At 41.1% G+C, this 23,979-nt stretch overlaps 1 protein-coding gene across 2 annotated transcripts in view; it reads left to right on the top strand.

Annotated features, from left to right (window-relative positions):
- Nucleotides 1-23,979, top strand: part of cv-2 (crossveinless 2) — a 466,245-nt gene that overhangs the window by 164,244 nt on the left and 278,022 nt on the right. For both annotated transcript variants that reach the window (XM_067139598.2, XM_067139597.2), the window contains exon 2: nucleotides 18,382-18,465. In XM_067139598.2, the coding sequence (XP_066995699.2) occupies nucleotides 18,393-18,465 (73 nt within the window). In that variant the 5' untranslated portion in view covers nucleotides 18,382-18,392. The remainder of the gene's footprint in view (nucleotides 1-18,381; nucleotides 18,466-23,979) is intronic.

The following is a 23,979-nucleotide window of genomic DNA, read 5'->3' as shown; positions in this document are numbered from 1 at the left end:
GTAAATTCGTAATTAGGTAGATAATTCTTCTTTTAAAAGCACTTCATATCGATTTTTCTGATCATAATTTCTATAAGGAGATATATCGTACTAAAGTTTGTGTAATTTTTACGTTCTAAAATTATGGACTTTAAAATCCCTACTATTGAAAAATTTCTGCAATCAAAGATTCCATGCTCAGGTTTCTTAATATAGCTGTGATACATATACCATAAAAATTTGGTTACATTTGGCAGAATAGTATGGGAGAAAATTGGGATTTAAGTGTAAAATTACAATTCGCAAACAAAGCATATTTACAGTGGTAAATTGTTTGAATTCACCGAAATAACTTCGTTACAAGAAATTAGAAACACAATCCTTTCAATTTCAGTCATTAAAAAATTTCACCAAATGACCAAAATATCTATTTTTATCTCTGGAATGTCCCAGGAGCGTCAACTACAGACATGCACTAGGCCACCCCGGAGGCCACACATCACATTATTATTATTATTATTATTATTATTATTATTATTATTATTATTATTGAAAAAGAAAAGCCCCATCTAGCGGCGAGGATAGGAATTGTGCCGGCTGCCGAAGCCTGTCGCACTCCTCTGGGGCAATGATTAATGAATGACAGATGACATGAAAAATGATATTGGAGAGTGTTGCTGAAATGAAATATGACAGGAAAAACCGGAGTACCCGGAGAAAAACCTGTCCCGCCTTCGCTTTGTCCAGCGCAAATCTCACATGGAGTGACCGGGATTTGAACCACGGAACCCAGCGGTGAGGGACCGGCGCGCTGCCACCTGAGACACGGAGGGTCTCATTATTATTATTATTATTATTATTATTATTATTATTATTATTATTATTATTGTACCGGGCGGTACACCTCTACTCTGTTTATTTAAAAGTTGCGCCAGTTGAAACTCCTCTTCTGGAGGAAGTCTGAACTTTATCTACACTATTAATCTACTAATTTCTCAGAAGATGTCACTACCTGGAAATTTTTGAGTTTGTGAACTGTGTCATTTTTGATGTGTTTTTGTTTCGCTTGAAGTAAGAAGTGTGAACTTTCTCTTCTAGAGGACACTACTGAAGATCAACAATAGTGCGACCTAGTGCGGAGTCAAAGAACTATTTTGTTGGAGAAATTTTTATTTCAAGAGTTTGTTCTTTGTTAAATTTCTTTCTGTCATTGTTTAAGTTGGCTGTATACCCCTCTTTTTCCCCTTATTTTGGATCTAGCCAATCCCGAATTTCTTTAATTAACTTTCCACCAATAATGTGTTTCTTCTTCCTCTATGTAGGGGTTTCTTTTCCCTAGCCAATAAAAATTTTGTGGGAGGGTGTTTTCTTTCCCCTAACGCCTAGAATCTTCCGCGAGAGGATATAAACTGCTGATTTTAGGGTCTCGGGGCCACTTCTGTTCCATCTTTCAGTGTATTAAGTACATAGCAGGAGGCGGGAAGCGCCTCTTTCTTCGGCGGCGTCTACAACTAGGTAATGGCCAAGTAATAACTTCTTTCTTTGCTTGCTCAGCAGTTTAACCTTCGGGGCGGGTTCTAGGCCTTCCACCATGTAACCTTCCTTTAAAATGTAAAGACTACTGGTACCTATCCTATCTTCTAAACTACATACTGGGATAGAGAGTGCTAACCCTCTCGAGTTCCCACTCATATTGTTTTGAGGTGAACTTATTTTCTCAAACCCATTCTTCCGTGATGTAATGTAAATTGTTATTTTCTTAAGTCACCTCTGTAGTATGGGATTAGCCCTTGTATTAACGGCCTAGTGCCAAGTAGGTCTTAAACAAAGTGTATCAGGAGTGCGGTTAGCCTCCTCTCAAATTGTTATTTTAGAGGTCGTGTAATCAACCTTCTTTTCATGTAATAGACCTCAGTAGGTTGGGTATTTTACCCCTGTGAATACGTCCTTAGAGGACAGCTTGAAGGTAGAGTTTGGTGTGGCCTTTGAGAGGCTTAAATTTTGAGAGCGGATCGCTCTTTTGAAAATGGAGTGTCATATGCCTTGCGGAGGCTTTTCTGTGTAATTCGGAGCCAGGGGCTCCTAGGGATGAATGGGGTTTTCTGCCCCTCTGTTAAAACTTGTGTTTGTGGTAAAACTGAGCTGATCGCTGAAGTCAGGGCGTGAAGCCAAAAACCTGTAAATATTGTAACTCCCCTTGTTTTGCTACATTGTACCTGCCATGTCTGTTATTGCTTTGTTTTTGAAAAGAAAATATAACTTTGTTAAATTTTAAATTAATTTTACATGCACTATAATTTCGTAGTTTGAAACCCATTCACACCCGCACCTTCTTTTACGCATAACTACCGCTAAAACACGGTAACAAGTGGTAGCAGAGCGTGGTTGAATGGGTCTCAATTTAGCCCCTTTTGACGGCTAAACATTGCTTTGATTCGAACTCTAACAATTTTCTCAGTTGCTGGAATTTTTTGAGTTTTTCAAAATTGTTCTGTCATCATGCCCGGCCCTCGCGATGTTCTCCTCCTTAACTATTTGCGCAAAGAGGAGTTGATCTACGAGTTAACTATCAGAAATGTGCAATCTGGAGGCACGGTTGCAATCGACACCAACAAGCTTAGAGAGTCCCTTGATTTGCCCATTTCCATCCCCAATTTGGGAGAGAAAGAAATTGATGATTCTCTTTCCACGATCGTCGAGAATATTACTGGGCTAGCATCTGTAGTCAGCTTTTTGATGAAAACGATCCGTCTCCTAATCAAATTAAGCGTGTGCAAGGCAGGCTGTATCACTTTGCAAATAGAGTTAATGATCTGTTGTCTCTAAAGGTGAATGACGTTCAGAGGAAGGACGCTAATACGCTCCTTGAAACTATTTCTGAATTGTCTAATAAGGTCACTCAATTGCTAACCGGCGAAGTTCCTCCCAAAACTGATCAACCAGCCACAGTGAACGTAGGTAGTGATGAAGAGCCTCCTCAGGGAGAAGTCAATAGGATAACCGTTGCTGCTCAAACTATCTCTGCCCCATCGAACAACGAATCTGAACGCCGTGCGTCATTGGGTAACATCCGCTCTGAATTAACTTCTTTGCCATTGAAACCTTTAACGACTATGTCACCTGGGTTCAGTAGCTTGCCTCATCCATTGGCAATGTTGCTTAGAGGTATCTCTAAGTTTTCCGTCAACACCACCAGTGATGTAATTTCATTTTTAAGATTTCTAGTGGAATTTCAGGATCATGCTCTTGTTTTTTCTCTTTCGCCATGTCAAATTTTGCAAATTATCTATCCGTATGCTATTGGTATTCTTTCTGATAAAATCGTAAGAGCCATTGCCGAGCAATCATCTATTGAGGATTTCCATGCCCAATTGCTAGCTAACTTCATCCCGGCTAGGGCCAGGTCCTCCCTGATTCAGAAGTACTATTACCGTGTACAGCGCTTGGATGAAAACTTGGCTGATTTCATACAAGATATCAAATTCTACACTAGGGTGTTTGCTCTGCACTTTCCTGAGGACCAAATTGTACAAGCTATTGTGGAAGGCATTTCACCATCTTATAGGTCATACTTGTGTTTTGCGGCGTGCCCGCAAACTTTTTCTGAACTTGAAGCGTTGGCCGTCTCAGCGGAAGGAGTTAGATACGCTGATTCTTTGCGTGTAGCGAAAGAACCCCCGCCTTCCTTTAGTAACACTCGGCCTCCACCTCGCCGACCAGTCAATCCCCGTAAATGTTATGCTTGCGGGTCGCCTGACCATCTGCGCAACAAGTGTCCACTGATCAAGCCAAGTGGGACTAGGAATGGAGCTGGTTCATCACAAGGCTGCTTTAAATGTGGGGCTTTCTCACATATCGCCAAGAATTGCCCAAACTCAAATAGCACCCCCTCCTGCTCAACTTCTGGTGCAAATTCCACCTATGCCAATAATAAAAAGTGACTAGCGGCTTCGGCTGAGTCGACTAATTCTGCTTTCCAAGGCTCAGCCCCGGGCAAAAAGGTCGAGAATTCAGGGAATGAGCAATCTTCAAATTCTTTTTTTGAATGCCCCAGAGAGTGTCTTAGGATTGCGGCGGATACCCCCGCACCTGTTCCTTTTCTTAAGATTGAGTTAAATAACGAGCCTATAACAGCTCTCTTAGATTCAGGCAGTGTTTGTTCCATTATTTCGGCTGATTGGTATTCTAAATTGAAATCGGTTTGTAAACTACCTGTCTATGACTCATCTCCTGTTAAATATGTTTCGGCTAATTCATCTCCATTAGAAATTCTAGGTTCTTTACTGGTCAAAATTCGTGTTTTTAAATTTACATGGAAAATCAAATTGTGTGTGGCCAAGCATTTGTCTTGCCCCATCATACTGGGAGCGGACTTCATGTCTCACACTGGTCTTGTGCTCGATCTTCAGAGTAAGTCGTGCACATTCAAATTTGCCTCTAATTGTAAAATCCCTCTATTAAAGTGTAATTCTGCATCATGTTCATCTATTTCGCCTACCCAGGATGAGATGTTGTTAGACCTTAGACATCTACCTGAGGAGCAGGCTGATAGTATTCGCAAATTGTGTCAGTCGTTTCCCGAGGTGTTTTCTGATACTCTTGGTGTTACTGACCTTATTGAATACAAAATTGAGGTCACGGATTCGATTCCTGTTCGCTTTCCACCTTATAGGCTGTCTCCTCCTAAAATGAAAGCTCTGAAAGAAATCATCGATCAGATGTTGAAGGATGGTATTATTAGGCCCTCTAAGTCAGCGTATTCTTCGCCTATTTTTCTAGTCCCGAAACCCCAAGGAGGCTTCAGGCCTGTCATTGATTACAGGGCTCTCAATCGGAAGGTGGTGTTGCAATCTGTGCCCCTTCCCGACCTTCATTCTTGTTTTTCATGGTTTCGTAAGGCCAAGTTCTTCACCATCTTGGACTTAAATCAGGCCTATAATCAAATTCCCCTTGCCGAAGAGTCTAAACATCTTACAGCGTTTGCCACGGACTGGAATTTATATGAATACAACCGCGTGCCTTTCGGGCTCCCTACGGGAGCAGCTGTACTCACTAGGCTGCTAGATAGGGTCTTCTCCGACATCAAATTCGAGTACTTATATCACTACTTAGATGATGTCGTCGTATTTTCAGAGACTTTTGAAGAACATCTAGATCATCTGCGAGAAGTTCTCGATCGCCTTCGTAAGGCTGGGTTAACTGTTAAGTTGTCCAAGGTTGCCTTTGCTAAGCCCTCTATGTCATTCCTAGGGCATATTGTGTCACCCGATGGAGTAGCAGTTGATCATTCTAGAACACAGGCCATCAGTGATTTTAAACCTCCCAAGGACATTAAAGGTATCGCCAGGTTCATCGGTATGGTGAATTTCTTCAGGAAGTTCATTCCTAATTTTGCTAATAGAGCGGCGCCCCTAAACCTTCTACGTAGGAAAGGCATCAAATTTGAGTGGGGACCTTCTCAACAAGCCGCTTTTGAAGACCTTAAATTAGCTCTCTGTAATGCCCCTGTACTTGCTATGCCTGATTTCTCGAAGAAATTCATCGTCCAAACCGACGCGTCGTCGTCGGCGGTAGCTGCAGTCCTTCTTCAAGAGACTGAACGAGGGAGGCGACCCATCGCCTATGCGTCTAGGACATTGTCAGCTCAAGAAGCAAAGTACTCCATATATGAGCTTGAAGGTTTGGCAGTCTTATTCGCCTTAGAAAAGTTCCGTCTCTATCTGGAACACGTCAAATTCGATCTGGAGACAGATAATCAAGCCTTAAGCTGGGTCTTAGGTAGGCCGCGTCGTACAGGTCGTATAGCCCGTTGGGCCATCCGTATTTCTGCCTTCCAATTCGATGTACGGCATATCAGAGGTACTGAAAATGTTGTGGCTGATGGACTCAGCCGTATGTTTTCTAACGACGTCGAGACCCAGGAACCGGCCGACAGTTCATCACCTCCCGAGTCCATACTATCTGAGGTTAATGCCATCTTAACAGATGCTCCCATGCTCTTTAGGGATATTGAGAAATACCAACGTGAAGATCCGACGCTGGGTCCGATAATGGAAACCCTTTCTTCTGGGGAACATGTCGTCCCTTATGTTCTGAGGAAGGGTGTTTTATGTTGCCCATCGAGGCATGATAAGATGATGAAGGTTGTCGTTCCAGCGGTTCTTGTGCCTATGATCTTCAAATACTATCATGAGACCCCATTGGGGGGGCACCTGGGTATCTTTAAAACTCGTGAAAAGATTCGTGAAATGTTCATCTGGAAAGGTATGGACGGTGAAATCCGCGAACTTGTAAAAGCTTGTAAATCTTGTTTGCTTAGTAAACCCACCATGTCCACCAAGGTAGGCCTTTTGTCTTCGCATCAAGCGTCGCGCCCCATGGAACGCCTGTATATCGATTATGTAGGACCCTTCCCCCAGTCAAAGGGTAATGCTAATAAGTTCATCTTTGTATGTGTAGATGGTTTTACAAGATTTTCTTGGTTATTTCCGACTAAACTGGCTACCGCTCAGTCTACCATTACCTGCTTAAATTCTATTTTTGCTTCTTTTGGTCCGTGTCAATATATTGTATCTGATAATGCTAAGGCGTTCACATCAAATTTATTTCGTAAATTCTGTTTTGACTTGTCCATCTCTCATGTAACTACTTCTGCTTATTACCCTCAACCATCTCTGGCTGAACGGGTTAACCGTAATCTCAGGTCCGCACTCATTGCCTATCATCATGAAGATCCTTCCAGGTGGGACACGTCCCTGCATTGGATAGCTTTTGCTTTGAATTCGGCGGTTCATGAATCTCACAAGTTTACTCCAGCTTCTTTGATGTTTAAGTTTGTTCCCAACTCGCCGCTCTCTAACCTCTGGTCTCTGAATGACATTCTACCCGAGACAATAGATCCGGACAACATTAAAGATCTTTGGAAGAAGGCTAAAGCCAATCTTAAAGTGTCTCATGAAAAGGTTAGGGAAAGGTATGATCGTGGACGGAGACCCACCCCTTTGAAGGTAGGCGACCAAGTAATGGTCAAGAATTTTGTTCCCGCGGGCAAGCTTGCCCCCAGATTTCATGGGCCTTGTATCATTCTCGATTTTCTTACGCCAGTTACGTTGTTAGTTAGCAATCCAGCCACCGAGAGGATATTTAGGGTTCACCTGTCACAGGTGAAACCGGTGTAATTTACGTGTTAACTTGCTTCATATTATTTTAAAAGGAATATGAAGGTTATATTTTTTTTTGAGTTTCCAAATTCTAGGCATTCTGCCCCTTCTATAGGATTTTGTTTCTTATGTAAGCATGTTTGTGAAACCTGCCCCGACCCATTAAACTGCTATCCTGTCTTTGCCACGGCCATTACCACGCTCCCGTCTCCTGCTCCACTCTACACAGTGGCTTAATGAATACCATGAATATCTGCACGCCGCTGGCCCCTCAATCTCTCTACAAGCCTGTGCCCTCAAAGAAACATGATGGTCCAACACAATTCTGCCGCCTAGCTTAATGTTTCAGTGCCCCCGCAGCCACGCAGCGCCGTGCAGCAACTGGGGAGGGGGATGGGCCCCCTCCTCTCCAGCGAAGACGACATGTGCCCGGCGAGCCGGAGCTCTCCTCCCGGCCAAGGCTGATGTGCGGCGCACGACCTGCTACTTGCCCGCAGCCTGTATATGTTCACCGCGGGCGCGGCGTGTTTCAACTCCTCTGCTCCCCTCATAGTGCGGGCGAGCGGTATCTCAGGGTACTTGAGGGGTCCGAGCGGCCTCCTTTGGACGCAAGCTGCAACGGCCGGTCTGGCCACCTCACTTCATCAACATCAACTACATGAACAGTTACTATAAGTAATGATTACAATTGGGAATCCAACAACAATATTTGGTGGACATTGCCAAATTTTTCATCACTTTCAAGTATTAAAAGTTTATCTTCAAAAATTCAACTTCTACAAACTGAAAGACTTTGCTTCACCTGCAACAACAAATTGTGAAACTGAATCACACAACATTCTGAAAATCTTGTAATCTATTTTCATATTAACTTTATAACTTGGAACTTGTTTCAAACTGATTTCATGTGTCACCCCTGGAGGAACTTTTGGGGGGGGAGGTCTGTACCGGGCGGTACACCTCTACTCTGTTTATTTAAAAGTTGCGCCAGTTGAAACTCCTCTTCTGGAGGAAGTCTGAACTTTATCTACACTATTAATCTACTAATTTCTCAGAAGATGTCACTACCTGGAAATTTTTGAGTTTGTGAACTGTGTCATTTTTGATGTGTTTTTGTTTCGCTTGAAGTAAGAAGTGTGAACTTTCTCTTCTAGAGGACACTACTGAAGATCAACAATAGTGCGACCTAGTGCGGAGTCAAAGAACTATTTTGTTGGAGAAATTTTTATTTCAAGAGTTTGTTCTTTGTTAAATTTCTTTCTGTCATTGTTTAAGTTGGCTGTATACCCCTCTTTTTCCCCTTATTTTGGATCTAGCCAATCCCGAATTTCTTTAATTAACTTTCCACCAATAATGTGTTTCTTCTTCCTCTATGTAGGGGTTTCTTTTCCCTAGCCAATAAAAATTTTGTGGGAGGGTGTTTTCTTTCCCCTAACGCCTAGAATCTTCCGCGAGAGGATATAAACTGCTGATTTTAGGGTCTCGGGGCCACTTCTGTTCCATCTTTCAGTGTATTAAGTACATAGCAGGAGGCGGGAAGCGCCTCTTTCTTCGGCGGCGTCTACAACTAGGTAATGGCCAAGTAATAACTTCTTTCTTTGCTTGCTCAGCAGTTTAACCTTCGGGGCGGGTTCTAGGCCTTCCACCATGTAACCTTCCTTTAAAATGTAAAGACTACTGGTACCTATCCTATCTTCTAAACTACATACTGGGATAGAGAGTGCTAACCCTCTCGAGTTCCCACTCATATTGTTTTGAGGTGAACTTATTTTCTCAAACCCATTCTTCCGTGATGTAATGTAAATTGTTATTTTCTTAAGTCACCTCTGTAGTATGGGATTAGCCCTTGTATTAACGGCCTAGTGCCAAGTAGGTCTTAAACAAAGTGTATCAGGAGTGCGGTTAGCCTCCTCTCAAATTGTTATTTTAGAGGTCGTGTAATCAACCTTCTTTTCATGTAATAGACCTCAGTAGGTTGGGTATTTTACCCCTGTGAATACGTCCTTAGAGGACAGCTTGAAGGTAGAGTTTGGTGTGGCCTTTGAGAGGCTTAAATTTTGAGAGCGGATCGCTCTTTTGAAAATGGAGTGTCATATGCCTTGCGGAGGCTTTTCTGTGTAATTCGGAGCCAGGGGCTCCTAGGGATGAATGGGGTTTTCTGCCCCTCTGTTAAAACTTGTGTTTGTGGTAAAACTGAGCTGATCGCTGAAGTCAGGGCGTGAAGCCCAAAACCTGTAAATATTGTAACTCCCCTTGTTTTGCTACATTGTACCTGCCATGTCTGTTATTGCTTTGTTTTTGAAAAGAAAATATAACTTTGTTAAATTTTAAATTAATTTTACATGCACTATAATTTCGTAGTTTGAAACCCATTCACACCCGCACCTTCTTTTACGCATAACTACCGCTAAAACACGGTAACAATTATTATTATTATTATTATTATTATTATTATTGTATTTTTCTGCCTGTTGGGTAAGGGATGCGAACTGTGTCCCACCTGTGGACTTGACCCTGTTTTGCAGCCGAATGCTCTTTTTGACGCCAACCATTCTTGAAGGGTTATATTCACTCTTTGCACGTTTCTGTGGTTGGTGATGTTGGTGTGCTGTGTGTATATTAAGAGGTGTGTATTAAGAAAAACACGAACATCCAAGCCAGAAACATTCACCTGACGCGGACGGGAATCGAATCCGGGACTCTCTGAACAGAAGGCCGTAGTGCTGTCCATTCAGCCAAAGAGTTGGGATCATTCTTGTTATTATTAAGCGGCCTGTATTTGCTGTACTATAGGTTCATAGAATCACGTCTAGGAGGTGGCAGGTTTCTTTCTGGCTACGGACTGAAGTTAATGCCCCCTGGAAATGGTATTCATTGTGCATAATGGAATGAATCGATCAATACATATTTTCTTGTGAAAATAAAATAAAAATAAAGTTTAGACGAAGAAATGTAGCACGCAAGTTGTAAACCTATGTGGAATGGAACTGTTTGTGTATGAAATAAATTGCAAAATGTTGAAGAAGAATCTCACACCAATTTATTCGTAAAATCTCCGCTCAGACCATGAAAGGCATTATATAAGCGAAAGACACTGCTACCGCCTAGCATGTTCGCATGTTCACGCCCAAGCTTCTTGACGTATTACGTAGCGATAAGGAATTGCATCAAGTTGCAAATTACCCAGTCTTTACTATAACCTCTTTCAAGCATATTACAGTAGGTCGCGTGAAGATATCCGTGTCGGTAAAGATAGAATACAATCTTATCCATTGGCAATTCTCATGCAAGAAATTTGAAATTCATGTTCTTAAAACTGTGCTGATTGGGCACTAGTATATAGTATAGCAAACAATCTACAGATAATAACAAAGCATCTTGTTTGTTGAATTTATTTAGATACGTATGAGAGGTTCAGAGCCATAGTGGACCAAGCCCATCCGACAATATTTGAAGAAAAATTAAACTTATTTATAAGTTCAGCTGAGTGGCATTCTAAATATTGCAATATAAAGCAAAAACTAGTAATTTCTTACTGTCTTGTAATGCAAATTAGAAATTTGTTAGAGTAATTATGAATTATATAACATACCATAGTCATATTCATGTAAGGATTCAAATCATGAATAAGGAACATATTTTTCACCTGAAGATTCATAATCACTACTCAGTTTCGTTAGCTTTTTTTTAATTTTTTTAAAATTACAATTTGCTTTACGTCGTATGGACACAGATAGGTCTTATGGCGACGATGAGATAAGGAAGGCATATGAGTCCGAAGGAAGCGGCCGTGGCCTTAATTAAGATAGACCCTGGTGTGGAAATGAGAACCCACGGGAAACCATCTTCAGGACTGCTGACAGTAGGGTTGGAGCCCGCTGTCTCCCGGATTCAAACGCTATTTGATTGATTGTATTTATTGGAACATACCACTAATTTGTTGTGGATTTGTTCAGTATGGCTGTATTCTTTACGGAGGTGCGAACTCTGGGACAGCAAATGAACTAATAACTGATTCACTATGGTAGTGAATCAAACAGAGCTTCCAATAACTTTGATATCAGCTATATCAACATACAACTGAAGTGGTAGTGCCGACGTTATGAACAGACGAAACCTTTGCCTTCCTTAGGTTCCGTGGTCTATACCGGCATGGCTTAGCTTGTTTTTTTTTTTGTTTTGTTTTTCGTTAAGAAATTCGAATTATGGATTTTCGTTTCGGCTTAGTATATCATTGTTATTCTCGAAACTTCGTTTAAGATATATCAGATCCATCTCGGGTGAGATATGGTGTTTACCTTAGAGCCTTCATGGATCTGTCTGTCTTAGTCTTACCTTTGGCTTCGACAATGTGAAAGTAAGTAAACTATTGTTCACATCCCTAGGTGGTGCAGCTCTTTTCAGGCACACCCCCAATGGAAGCGAGCTGCATGTACCATTTCAACCACATACGAGCCCTCCTGCCATTCTTAAATTTATGCAGTGCCGGGAATCGAACCCGGGCCCCCGAGGACGGCAGCTGATAACATTAACCGTTACGCTACGGAGGCGAACAATGTGAAAGTGACTGAGGTATAAGCCACTCCTTACGCCGCTAGTCCCTGTAGTATCACTCATAGGGGCGGATGGCGTATATATTTCAGTTGGCGTAGCAGACTAATGAGTAGGGTTCGGAAGTTTATGCCTAAAGAAGTACAAAATATGCAAGCAAATGTGTTCTAAAAACTATTTAAATATGACCTTAAAAAGGTAAAATATGATTTAAGCATTTTAGGAATAGGCAACACGTATTAGAGTATCACTAACATTAAACATGACAAAAAAGTGATCAGCGATAACACAGCAAACACACTTATTCGTGCAAACTGACTGAGCTACAGTTGGTACGTTAAACATATCATGGTCATATTCATGTAAGAATTCAAATCATGTATAAGGAACATAGCTCTGAGCCACAGTTCTCACTCTGTTTTGCTAAACAAAGACAAAAAAAATCGAAGAATTGTATTGGCGTGCTTTTTGGTATCTATCAGCATCTCGTTTTCGGAATCACGTCTTCTAAACCTGCTACCTATCTGTTTTAGGAAAAGAAAGAAAAATATATCTAACTAGCAAGATACCCGTGCTTCGCTACGGTATTATAATGAAATTTATAATGGAATGCTTAACGTTTTATACATAATCCGCCGAAATTCGAGATCTAACTCGTTTTCTGAGAGAATCCGCCAAAATTCGTCATCTGACTCGTTTTCTGAGAGAATCCGCGAAAATTCGCGATTTGACTCGTTTTCTAATAGATTACGGCAAGTTTCCTCCCATTTTTCAATCTTTCTTTGCAGCAATGGATTTCGTACTCCCCGGGGTAGGTCCGGGTATTCCACCCGGTCAGTTGGGTCCCTAAATTTTGCCATCTTTTCCTATAAGCATTTTTAATATGGATCAAATCCGTCAGGAGATCCGGCGTGATGTCGTCTTGGGTGCCTTGGCGGTACAGAACCCGCGGCCGGACTGCATTCTTAGTCATTACCCGTCCAGGACCCGTTTCCAGCGCGGTCCGTATATTTAACGACGGTCCAGAACAACATCATCATCATCATCATCATCATCATCATCATCATCATCATAGATGTTCTGGACCCCACAGCAAGATGCAAGACCGCCACTTGGCGGTAAATTACATCTGCTTCCATTGTCATTGTTGACAATGTGACCAGCACCATTGTCGCGCGTGGGCAAGTGTATTTCTGGCGATACGAATGACATACTTCCGTGCATTATTGACCTTATTATAGAGGTGAACAAATGGACAGTCATTCCTATCGTTTATTTCAAATGTGTTTAAATTGTTATTTATATGCCAGAATATTCTCCTGTAATCTAAGAACGTTCTCCGAAGGAAAAGATGGCTCTTGAAAACGAACCCAGGAAAGATTAAAAATGATCGGTTTATGATCAGAATAAGTACATCGAAAATCTACAGCCTGTTTCCAGTCATTCGACAGGGTCAGGAATGGAATTAACAAAGCCCCCATCAAGCGGCGACAATAGGAATTGTGCCGGCTGCCGAAGGCTGTGGCACTCCTCTGGTGCAATGATTAATGAATGACAAATGAAATGAAATGATATTGGACAGTGTTGGTGGAATAAATGATGACAGGGAGAACCGGAGTGTCCGGAGAAAAACCTGCCCCGGCTCCGTTTTTTCCAGCACGAATGTTACATGGAGTGACCGGGATTTGAACCACGGAACCCAGCTGTGAGAGGCCGGCGCGCTGCCGCCAGAGCAACGGAGGCTCCTTATAACTACATTATGAACAGCAAAATAAATTGGTCCACCTCCTTTTACACCCCCCGCCGTTAAGTTTATTTACCCCCCCCCAAAAAAAAAATTAAAAGAAGGCGTGTTTCTTTATGTTTAAAGGAGATTCCAAACACCAATATTCACGTCTATTACCTTCAGTTTTCAGATATAAGTATCCCCATAAAAATAATTACCTTTTTTTCACTTCATATCATACTCCTCCCCCCCCCCCAGTGAATTTTCCGGCAAAACATACTTGTTTCTTTAATAGTAAAGGATCATCTAAATACCAATTATCACGACTCTAACTTCTTTAGTTTTTGATTTATGTGTCCTCATGAAAGGAATTAAACTCCTTTTCACTCCCGCCCTCCAAGATGATTCCTCCCCCCCCCCCCCAAAAAAAACGTTTTTCTTTGCTTTAAAGGAGATCCAAATACCAATTTTTTCTGTAACAACTTTAGTTTTTATTAGATGTAAGTATTCTCATACAATTAAGTCAATTAGTTTTTCAATTCTTTCACCCCCCTCCACTTCATTGGATTTTCCGAGAATACGTGTTTCTTTACTTTTAAAGCAGATTCTACAGTAATTATCAAATTTCACGTCTGTAACATCTTCATTTTTGAGATATCAGTAGCTTAATTAAAGGAATTCAACACCATTTTCAGTCACTTTTACCCCCCACCCCCCGCCCAAGTGGTATTTCCGAAGACTAAAAATGTACTTCTAATAGAGATAAAAATACCATTTTCACTTCGGTAACATGTTAAGTTATTTTAGATATACTGTAGAAATTCTCATTTTAAAATTTCACCCCCTTTTTAGTTCCCCTTAAGTGGAGTTTCCAAAAACAAACCACCTATCTTTCTTTACATTTACAGGAGATTCCTAATACCACTCTTTACGTCTGTAACATTTTACGTTTCTCAGAGATTCTGTAGATATAGTCTTTCAAAAAATTCACCCCAATTTTTTCACTCCTGTTTAACCGCCATTAATTGGATTTTCCAAAATCAAAAAATGCGTTTCTTTATTTTTAAAGGAGATCCCATATACGAATTTTCAGTTCTGTAATGTCTTCAGTTTCTGAGATATGTGTATCCTAATTAAAGGCATTCAACCCATTATTCACTCTTTTACTTCCCTCCTATTGGGATTTACAGAAAACAAAAAATACGTGTCTTTATTTTTAGTGAAAATTCTAAATACCAATTTTTACATCTGTAAACTTTCAAAGTTTTGAGATATTGATACATTCATTTTAAAAATCCCCCCCTTTTCACCCTCCCATTAATTGGATTTTCCAAAAACAAAAAAAAAACGTGTTACTTGATTTTTAAAAGAGATCAAAAGTACCAATTTTCAGGTCTGTAATACCTTCAGTCTCTGAGATATAAGTACCGGTATCCTAATAAAGGCATTCAACCCCTTTTTCACCCATTTCACCCCCTCCTACTGGGATTTTCTGAAAAAAAAAGTACGTGTTTACTTATTTTTAAAGAAGATTCTAAATACCAATTTTTACATCTGTAAACTTTTAAAGTTTTGAGATATAGATACACATTTTAAAATTTCACCCCCCTTTTCACCCCCTTGGCGACGGAATATCCAAAAATTCTCTCTTAGCGAGCACCTACATCTTTTTATGAATGTATCCCCAAAATTTCATTTCTTTATGTCCAGTAGTTTTAGCTCGGCGATGATGAATCAGTCAGTCAGTCAGGACAAGTTATTTTATATATAGATAGTGTATTTTGAAATATAGTCCGACTCATTGACTGAATATTCGACGTTGACACCTTCGGTTCAAAGGATCCCGGGTTCGATTCCCGGCTGGGTCAGGGATTTTAATCGCCTCTGATTAATTCTTCTGGCACGGGAACTGGGTATTTGTGCTTGTCCCAACACTTTCCTCTTCTTATTCAGACAACACACCACACTACCCACCACTACAGAAACACGCAATAGTGATTACATCCCTCCATATAGGGTTGGCATCAGGAAGGGCATCCGACCGTAAAACAGGGCCAAATCCGCACGTGCGACACAGTTCGCAGCCGCATCCCCACAGATGTGGGTAAAGTGGTAGAAAAGAAAGAAGAAGAAGAATATTTTGATATTCTGTGTTTTGAAACTCGACGCAGGTAACATGTACCTTGTCAACAACAACGCCTCGATTTGAACAAAAATGCTCAATATATAACCAAAGATGACCTTATATCACTAAATTTGACCAAAACGGTAAAAATGGCCAAAATATTCATTGATATGCAACATAAACTTGCTTTAAACGGGGTCAGGGGACCATCATTCACACTTATTATTCAGATTTTGCGTCAAATGAGCTCAGGAAAGACATATGACTTTCTCCTTAACATCTGAACCTTAGTAATGAGTAATAACACATTTTTACTCATTGAGGGAAAATACAGGAAACTACCTTATTCATCATTTCCCTGGTATGCTTCTTCGACAACGCTTTGGCAGCTAACGATGGATCTGTTGGGGTTCCACCCAGTCTTTAGGCTCACGACTCGACATTCATAGTTTAAATAAAATAACGCCAGGACGCATATAATGCATATTCACTGGACACTCATTCCTTGATGGGATTAATATAATTATGTTTATGTTAAAATCACTTTGACTATCTGGAGAAGGACATTAAGATTTATTAACCCTAGTTAATAAAGCCCTTGAAATGTGAAGATTTTCCAAAACTGTAAGAATCTAGCAATATTATAACTTTAGCCCTGTGCGAGCTGCCAAGCATAAGAGGGTATTATTACGTCATTAGGTCTCTCGTTTAACTGTAGCTCAACAAAACCTTGGAGTTTACCACTGTAAACATAGGGCCCGCATTAAGTACAATTGAGGAGTGTCAGTTTAAAAGGTACTGTTTCCACTTCCAAAAAAATAAATCACTATTTCGTCCACATACATTACAGTATTTGAATATTATCGATTGTCATGAGCAATCCAGACCAATTCCTTAAAAGTTGCACCAAACCCGATCATGCGTACCTTTCATGTGCATTTATTTTACATTTCTGGCGCTTTTCCCACTACTTTCTTAACCCATTAATGCGCAGAAAATATTTGTTTCGAGTTTCCTTGTACATTTTTCAACATTACATCTGTAACCGATCCTTGAAGCAAGGATACTTAAAACATCTGAATATTTCAATTTTAAGGACCATTTTTCTGGCGTATGATATTTCATACGCTGGGCATATTACACCAAACATAGTTATGGTTTACCAAGAACAAAAATAATTTACTGCAACATAAATTAAAACTAAAAACAGAATATTGATCTTATAGATGGAATTTAAATAATTCAGAACCCTCTGGGGCACTGAATACTCGTGAGGAAAGTCCCTACTTTCCACCTATCATATGATGTGTTAGCATGATCTGAAACGAATTTTGAAGCCTACTGTTGTTTTTGTAATACAACAGAAACTTATTAGTAACAGTAACCATAGAAAACATTGTATTGTTTGTTTTCAGGATTCTCTCCATCACCATTTAGTAATCACTTCATCATACGGAACAGAACAAAGCACTGGAGTGAACTTACTGACACTCCACTCCTGAACGCATTATAGTTCTGGCACATCTCTCTTTGTAAACTTGATTGACTTCCTAAGTTCCTTATTTACATAATTTCTTACTTTTCTTACTTTCCTTTCTGGATTCATGGATTTATTCCATTCGGAAGACACATCAGTGGATTATGTAGTTGTAGGAGCCTTCTGTAATGGTTTTTGATTTTCATCAGCTGCAGAAAATACTCTCTCTGAATTTTCAGAAATGCATATATCGAGTCACTCTTCTAAGCTACACGGAGATTTCTTTACACCTCTGACCTCGATTTCCTGTCTAAGTACACCCTTCCCTACGTCCCAAGCTGTAGCACAATCATCATCATCATCATCATCATCATCATCACTAGGCCCATCATCTTGATCACTGTCATTGCCATCAACAGCTCCCGTAAGCACTAATCCTATTTCATCTGCTTCTGAAAACGGGTCATCATCACAATGATCATTTTATAAACTGTCTAGAATGTTCAGATTGGCCTCCCCATCTGCTATTGTATTTTATCTGAAATTGAAAATTTTCATCCTGCGAATGCCCAGTGTATGATATTTCATACGTTAAAAGATATTTGTGTTTGAATGCCATCTCGATCAGTGAAGATAGTAACTATCATACGAGGTCAAATCCTCATACTATTCTCGTAACAAATATACCGAAATATGCGAAATATGATTAATTTTCCATAGCTCTGTTCCACAATAATATTATAAATACCCACCGGCGCGTCATTTTTGTCAGCCTGCTGCGCTACCCGCTCTTTCTTGCCAACTATCGTCGTAACAGGAGGAAAACAACAATGCCATTAGCTAGGAAACATTATTTGCGTCCCTGATGCGCCAAATGATGCCTTTAAAAATTTCAAAACAGTTACGGTGACGGAGAAATAACGCAATTTGGAAAGCACGTTTTGCGTATGATATATCATACGGTGGGCATTAGTGGGAGTGGAAACAGCAACTTTTCAACAGACACTCCTCATTTTACATTGATTCTGGTAAAGGTAAGTGAATACCGTATTATGAATAATTATACCAGCTACACTACTGTTTTTCAACGACAAGTGAATTCTCTTCTTGGAGTGTTTTTATCTATTTTGGAAGTGACAATCGCTAGCAACAGATACACTTGGATGCTCTGTGTCCGTTCCCAGCATTGAGGTTAGGAACAGATTTATATGTGATGCAAATAAATATCGCGTAGTTATTTTACCTATCTCAGTCTCGGTGCTGCATTCGAGTTCTATTCAGACATTGCCATCGATGACAGGATCAAGCTTTATTTCATGAAGTGCATGAACACATATCAAGACTTGTGCATTCTCTGTTTCAGGACACGCAGCCATGCTGCTCACTGTAGCCATCATCTTGTCGTTACACGTTGTCCTGCCGGATGCTCAGAGCGCTGGCATTATAGGTAAGTAATACAGAAATTTGCCTCTATCAGTTCCTACCAAAGACGCTAACCATCTAGATTTCATCTGGGCAGTCCAGAGAAAGAACTTTCGGCCTAGATAACCTAGATAACATCCCTTCGTGGACGCCGAAATATCAGATATTGTAATTGAGGTGCGTTCTGTTTGTTCGAGATTTGAAATAGAAGTGATATTGCTAACAATATAGTTGATAGTAGAACATTGTTCTTATCGTTGTTTCTGGTATTAAATAATTATAAACATTTGAATAACCAGATTTTGTTTTAGTAAATTGGGATTCCGTCCGCCTCTGTGCTGTAGTGGTTAGTGTGATTAGCTGCCACCCCCGGAGGCCCGGGTTCGATTCCCGGCTCTGCCACGAAATTTAAAAAGTAGTACGAGGACTGGAACGGGGTCCACTCAGCCTCGGGAGGTCAACTGAGTAGAGGTGGATTCGATTCCCACCTCAGCCATCCTGGAAGTGGTTTTCATTGGTTTCCCACTTCTCCTCCAGACAAATGCCAGGATGGTACCTATTTAAGGCCCCGGTCGCTTCCTTCCCTCTTCTTTGTCTGTCCCTTCTAATCTTCCCCTCCCCCCTCCAAGGCCCCTGTTCAGCATAGCAGGCGAGACCGCCTGGGCGAGGTACTGGTCATTCTCCCCACTTGTATCACCTGAACCAATATCTCACGCTCCAGGACACTGCCCTTGAGGCGGTAGAGGTGGGATCACTCGCTGTGTCCGAGGGAAAATCAACCCTGGAAGTTAAGCAGATTAAGAAAGAAGAAATTGGGATTCCGGTAGGTTCAGATACACCGTGCGGTACAGCTGCCCCTATTTTTTTCCGAAAACATGCAACCAGCTAGGAATCAAATGCCTCTTAGTCCTATCTTACGCAACATCTGACAGCAATTGTATGTGTAGTTAGCACGATGTAGACTTCCCCGCACAATGCAAAAATGGTACAAGAGCCAGTAAGTCAGGCCAATCTCAAGAACACTGTACCATTGTATGCAGAGCGGAGTCCCTCTACTCATTTTTATGAAATGTTACTGTATTATACAAACCATAGCCACACTTATAGCTATCGGTAGAGAATTGCGCACCTGATTGGTCCAAGAGGCCATTTTCTTTTGATAGAAATGGGCGGTCGCGGTGTCATAGAAAACGTGATTGGTAGATCTACAATGCGTAATTCCATGCAGCTACTTCCAGCGTAACGTGATAGGTTAGGCTCAGTTGCAGACATGTCATTTCACCGTTATTTTGTATAGTCTCATCACATCGAAATCGATAGAAACGTGTTTTTACAGTATTTTATAATCTATGACACGCAAATGCTGTACAGGAGATGTGATAGCTTACGCCATGTAATCACTACCGGTAAAGCGTTCAACAAAGGCATAAAACTGGACCGTAAGGCTGTGACACATCAGTAATTTTTCGAAGCGAGAACTTTCGCTCTCTTCGAGAATACAGAGTTATAATGGTTGAAATTCTACGCTGGAAGTAGCTGCATGGAATTACGCATTGTAGATCTACCTAGATAGGCTCCTTAGAGCAGTGACGGTTTAAAGCCTTGTTGAGTCATGCCTTTTTTAAATTTTCATTTCGTACTCGCCTAGGCATCATTTACGAAGACGTGATGTTTTTGAAGTCTCATATATTCTTCTAAGGAAGTTATAATAAATATTGCCACGTAAGCACCGAGTATGGGCAAATGCATCGTGAATACCACTTAAAACGTTATGCTGGACTCATTCAACGTAATAATAGGTACATACTCTACGCATAAGGAATGGTTGCAACTATCTGGGCTTAAAATGACATGATTCTTTAGCAAACTGTGGTGTTTGCAGCAGGGTAAACCTAACTGCACATTCGAGTTCAGAAGTTGTAACATACAAGATGAGTTCCGAAGCGATAGCCTAGATTGTTCCAATAGTATAGAGTTACGAGACCTATTGTTCGTCGCCTGGAGTGGCTGCATGATACTAATCGCAGCCGCATACGATATGTTCGAGAGGTTCTGTGTCCGAATCTATTTACGAGATTTTCAGTTTTATTTTTGTATTATACTCGTAAAAGCATTCGTAATTAGGGTTTAATTTCCTTCAGGCCATAAGACCTATCTGTGTCGGTGCGACGTAAAGCCCCTAACAAAAAAAAAATCCTTCAGTCTTAAAAGGGTCCGCCTCTGCGGTGTAGTGGTTAGTGTGATTAGCGTGCAATGGATCAATTCATATAGTATCCCCTGTTTGGGATGCTCCAGTGATGACGAAGAAGCTGTTCAGAAATGCAATAGCGTACAACCCGCATACGGGCCACTGGAAATGAACTGAACATCAGTAATGTATCCTTATTGCGCATATTGCACCGCCATAAATTACACCCCTACCATCAACAACTACACCAGAAAATTAACTGAGATGACTTTCAGAAACAGATAGAATTTTCGCAATGGATATTGCAAAGTGTTGAAGCTGATGCGGATTTCCTAACGGAGATTCTCTTTAGTGATGAATCCAGATTTCACAAAAACGGAACTTTTAATCGTAACACGAGCGTTGAAAATCCTCACTGGATAAGGGGAGCTCGATTTCATGTACGATGGGGCGCCAACGTGTAGTGCTGTATCATAGGTGACAAGATAATTAGACCATATTTTTTCGAAGGAAACCTCACGGGACAGCGCTATCTACAATTTCATCGTGAGTACCTCCCAAACTTATTGGAGGATGTACCCGTTATGGCACGGTTAAGGACGTAGTTCCAGCAGGATGGCGCTCTCTCACACTGGTCATTGGCGGTATGGAAAACTTGCATAGGACATATCCTGGACGACAGATTGGACGAGTGGGGTCCTGTCACATTACCGGCTCGATCACCTCACCCTACTCCACTAGATTTTTTCCTCTGGGGTTATTTGAAGGAAATAGGCTATGAACAGGAGCCAGAGAGCCCGAATCATTTACGACGGCTCATCACTGAAGCCTGCAGGCAGGTTACACCACTTATGTTGCAGCAAGCAAGAATGTCTCTCCTTCAACGTGCTCAAATTTGCGATAACGAAGGAGGTGGTCATTTTGAATATTTGCGTCATTAATCGAATGACCATACACAAGCTCATTTCACCTTTGTTGGTAATAGTTTACTTTCCTGCAATATATTTTTTAAGAGCTACTTAAAAACAAACATAGCAGAGTACCTGCAATATGAGAACTGATCACTATTAAGACTTGTCTTCAACAACGCGACCCATACGAACATTAACAACGAAATAAAAGTATTCGTCCTATATCGCACTCGAATCTCCGACTACCGAGCACCGGTTTGCTCTTCTTTCAGCACGCTCAGCTATCACAAGTTGTCACTGATAGTCGTTATGTCCATTTATTCAGCCATTCTATTCTCTGTACATGACTTTGCTGTGATGCAGAATTTTCACGATTCTTTACCATTATTCGGTATTTTATCACTGATGCTGATTTGATTGATACGAATAAACGATTTACAGAAAGCGTAGCAAGACAAGACATTGGTGTGAGTAGCCAGGGTCAATATTTTTAGGTTAGACTACAATCTGCGAGTTGCATAAAACTGAGTGAATAGGGGCAGCTGTACCACGCGGTATATTACTGCCGAAAAGCGATCAGGGATGGATGCCACTACTTAAGAAGGCGTAGGATGACCAACGCATCGATGTTTTATCCTTCATAACAATTCTAATTGTAGTGCATGTAACGGCGGCATTAACGACTTCCTCCGAGTTCCCAGCAGTGAGAAAACGTTTCTTCAACAAATTGCTAGTTAATTTTTTTAGTAGCAAAGCTAGAAGTCCGTAATTTCAGAAACTCTTCAAGAACATCTGGGGCAATACTTTATTAAAGAATATTTACTATCGGATATCGCGTATTTATTTTCTTTCTTTCTTTCTTTCTTTCTTAGTCCGTTTACTCTCCAGGGTTGGCTTTTCCCTCGGACTCAGCGAGGGATCCCACCTCTACCGCCTCAAGGGCAGTGTCCTGGAGCTTTTGGGTCGGTGTATACAACTGGGGAGGAGGACCAGTATCTCGCCCAGGCGGCCTCACCTGCTATGCTGAACAGGAGCCTTGTGAGGGGATGGGAAGCCTGGAAGGGATAGACAAGGAAGAGGGAAGGAAGCGGCCGTGGCCTTAAGTTAGGTACCATCCCGGCATTTGCCTGAAGGAGAAGTGGGAAACCACGGAAAACCACTTCGAGGATGGCTGAGGAGGGAATCGAACCCCCCTCTACTCAGTTGACCTCCCGAGGCTGAGTGGACCCCGTTCCAGCCCTCGTACCACTTTTCAAATTTCGTGGCAGAGCCGGGAATCGAACCGGGGCCTCCGGGGGTTGCAGCTAATCACACTAACCACTACACCACAGAGGCGGACGTGTTTATTTTACGAGATTTTAAAATGGAAATTTGTCCGTAGAAGGTAATAACAGCTCCTTTTCCATTTCCATCAAACTATCTGAAGCACTGAAAACAAGAAACAATATTGTATAGGCTTACTACTAAACTCAGCGAGGAAAAAGTCAAAGTTTGGTGAATTTTACATCGAGATCAGCCCGCTCGTTTAATATTTAAAGAGGTCTTCGAATGCCCATAGTTTTGAATCCGACGGTAATTCTTGAGAAGCCGGGCTGAGTGGCTCAAACAGTTGAGGCGTTGGCCTTTTACCCCAACATGGCAGGTTCGATCCTGACTCAGTCCGGTGGTATTTGAAGTTGTTCAGATATGTCGCTCGTGTCGGTAGATTTACTGGCACGTAAAAGAACCCGGGATTAAATTCCAGCACCTCAGTGCCTCCGAATACCGTCAAAATTAATTAGTTGGATGTACAATTATTATTATTATTATTATTATTATTATTATTATTATTATTATTATTATTATTATTATTATTAACAATCTTGGAGAATCCCTGTGATGAATAAGGAGAAATTACATTGGAGTCTAAGAACTGTGAAGTAAGGATCGAGTTTGGTGTGCACTAATTTCAAGGTATGATGCACTGAAGATGAGGATTCAGAGCTAGCAGTCAAAAGGGAGTTGTGACAAATAATTTTTATATTCATCGACTTGGAGACTAAACCTTAAAATCCATAATGGCCAGTATTCCAAATAAAATTAATTTAAGGGTTTAATATTGAATGCTGAATTTCCACTCTAGCAGCCGAGCTTCATATTTACGCTACCAGGGATTGAAGTGGGCTGAAGCCATTTTCATCCAAGATAAACTCGTCGCCAGGAAATACACACGTTTGCTGGACCTGATTTTCTTTGTGACTACACGATGGCTGAGACAATGCCACGGATTTACCCTAGAGAATCTTTCGGGCAGCGTGAAACACATAGGACTTCCCCGTGCCACTTATTCTAATAATAAAATAATAACATCCAGATTGGCAACTTTCTGGTCACCAGTAATGTCCTCGATGCCCAGAAATGTCTTCAATAATACGGAAGTAGTCACGGAATCCTTGTGATA

Source organism: Anabrus simplex, chromosome 2 (assembly GCF_040414725.1).
Source record: "Anabrus simplex isolate iqAnaSimp1 chromosome 2, ASM4041472v1, whole genome shotgun sequence".
Taxonomy (NCBI): domain Eukaryota; kingdom Metazoa; phylum Arthropoda; class Insecta; order Orthoptera; family Tettigoniidae; genus Anabrus; species Anabrus simplex.
Note: the sequence above shows the minus strand (reverse complement) of the source record. Positions and strands in the feature narration are given on the sequence as shown.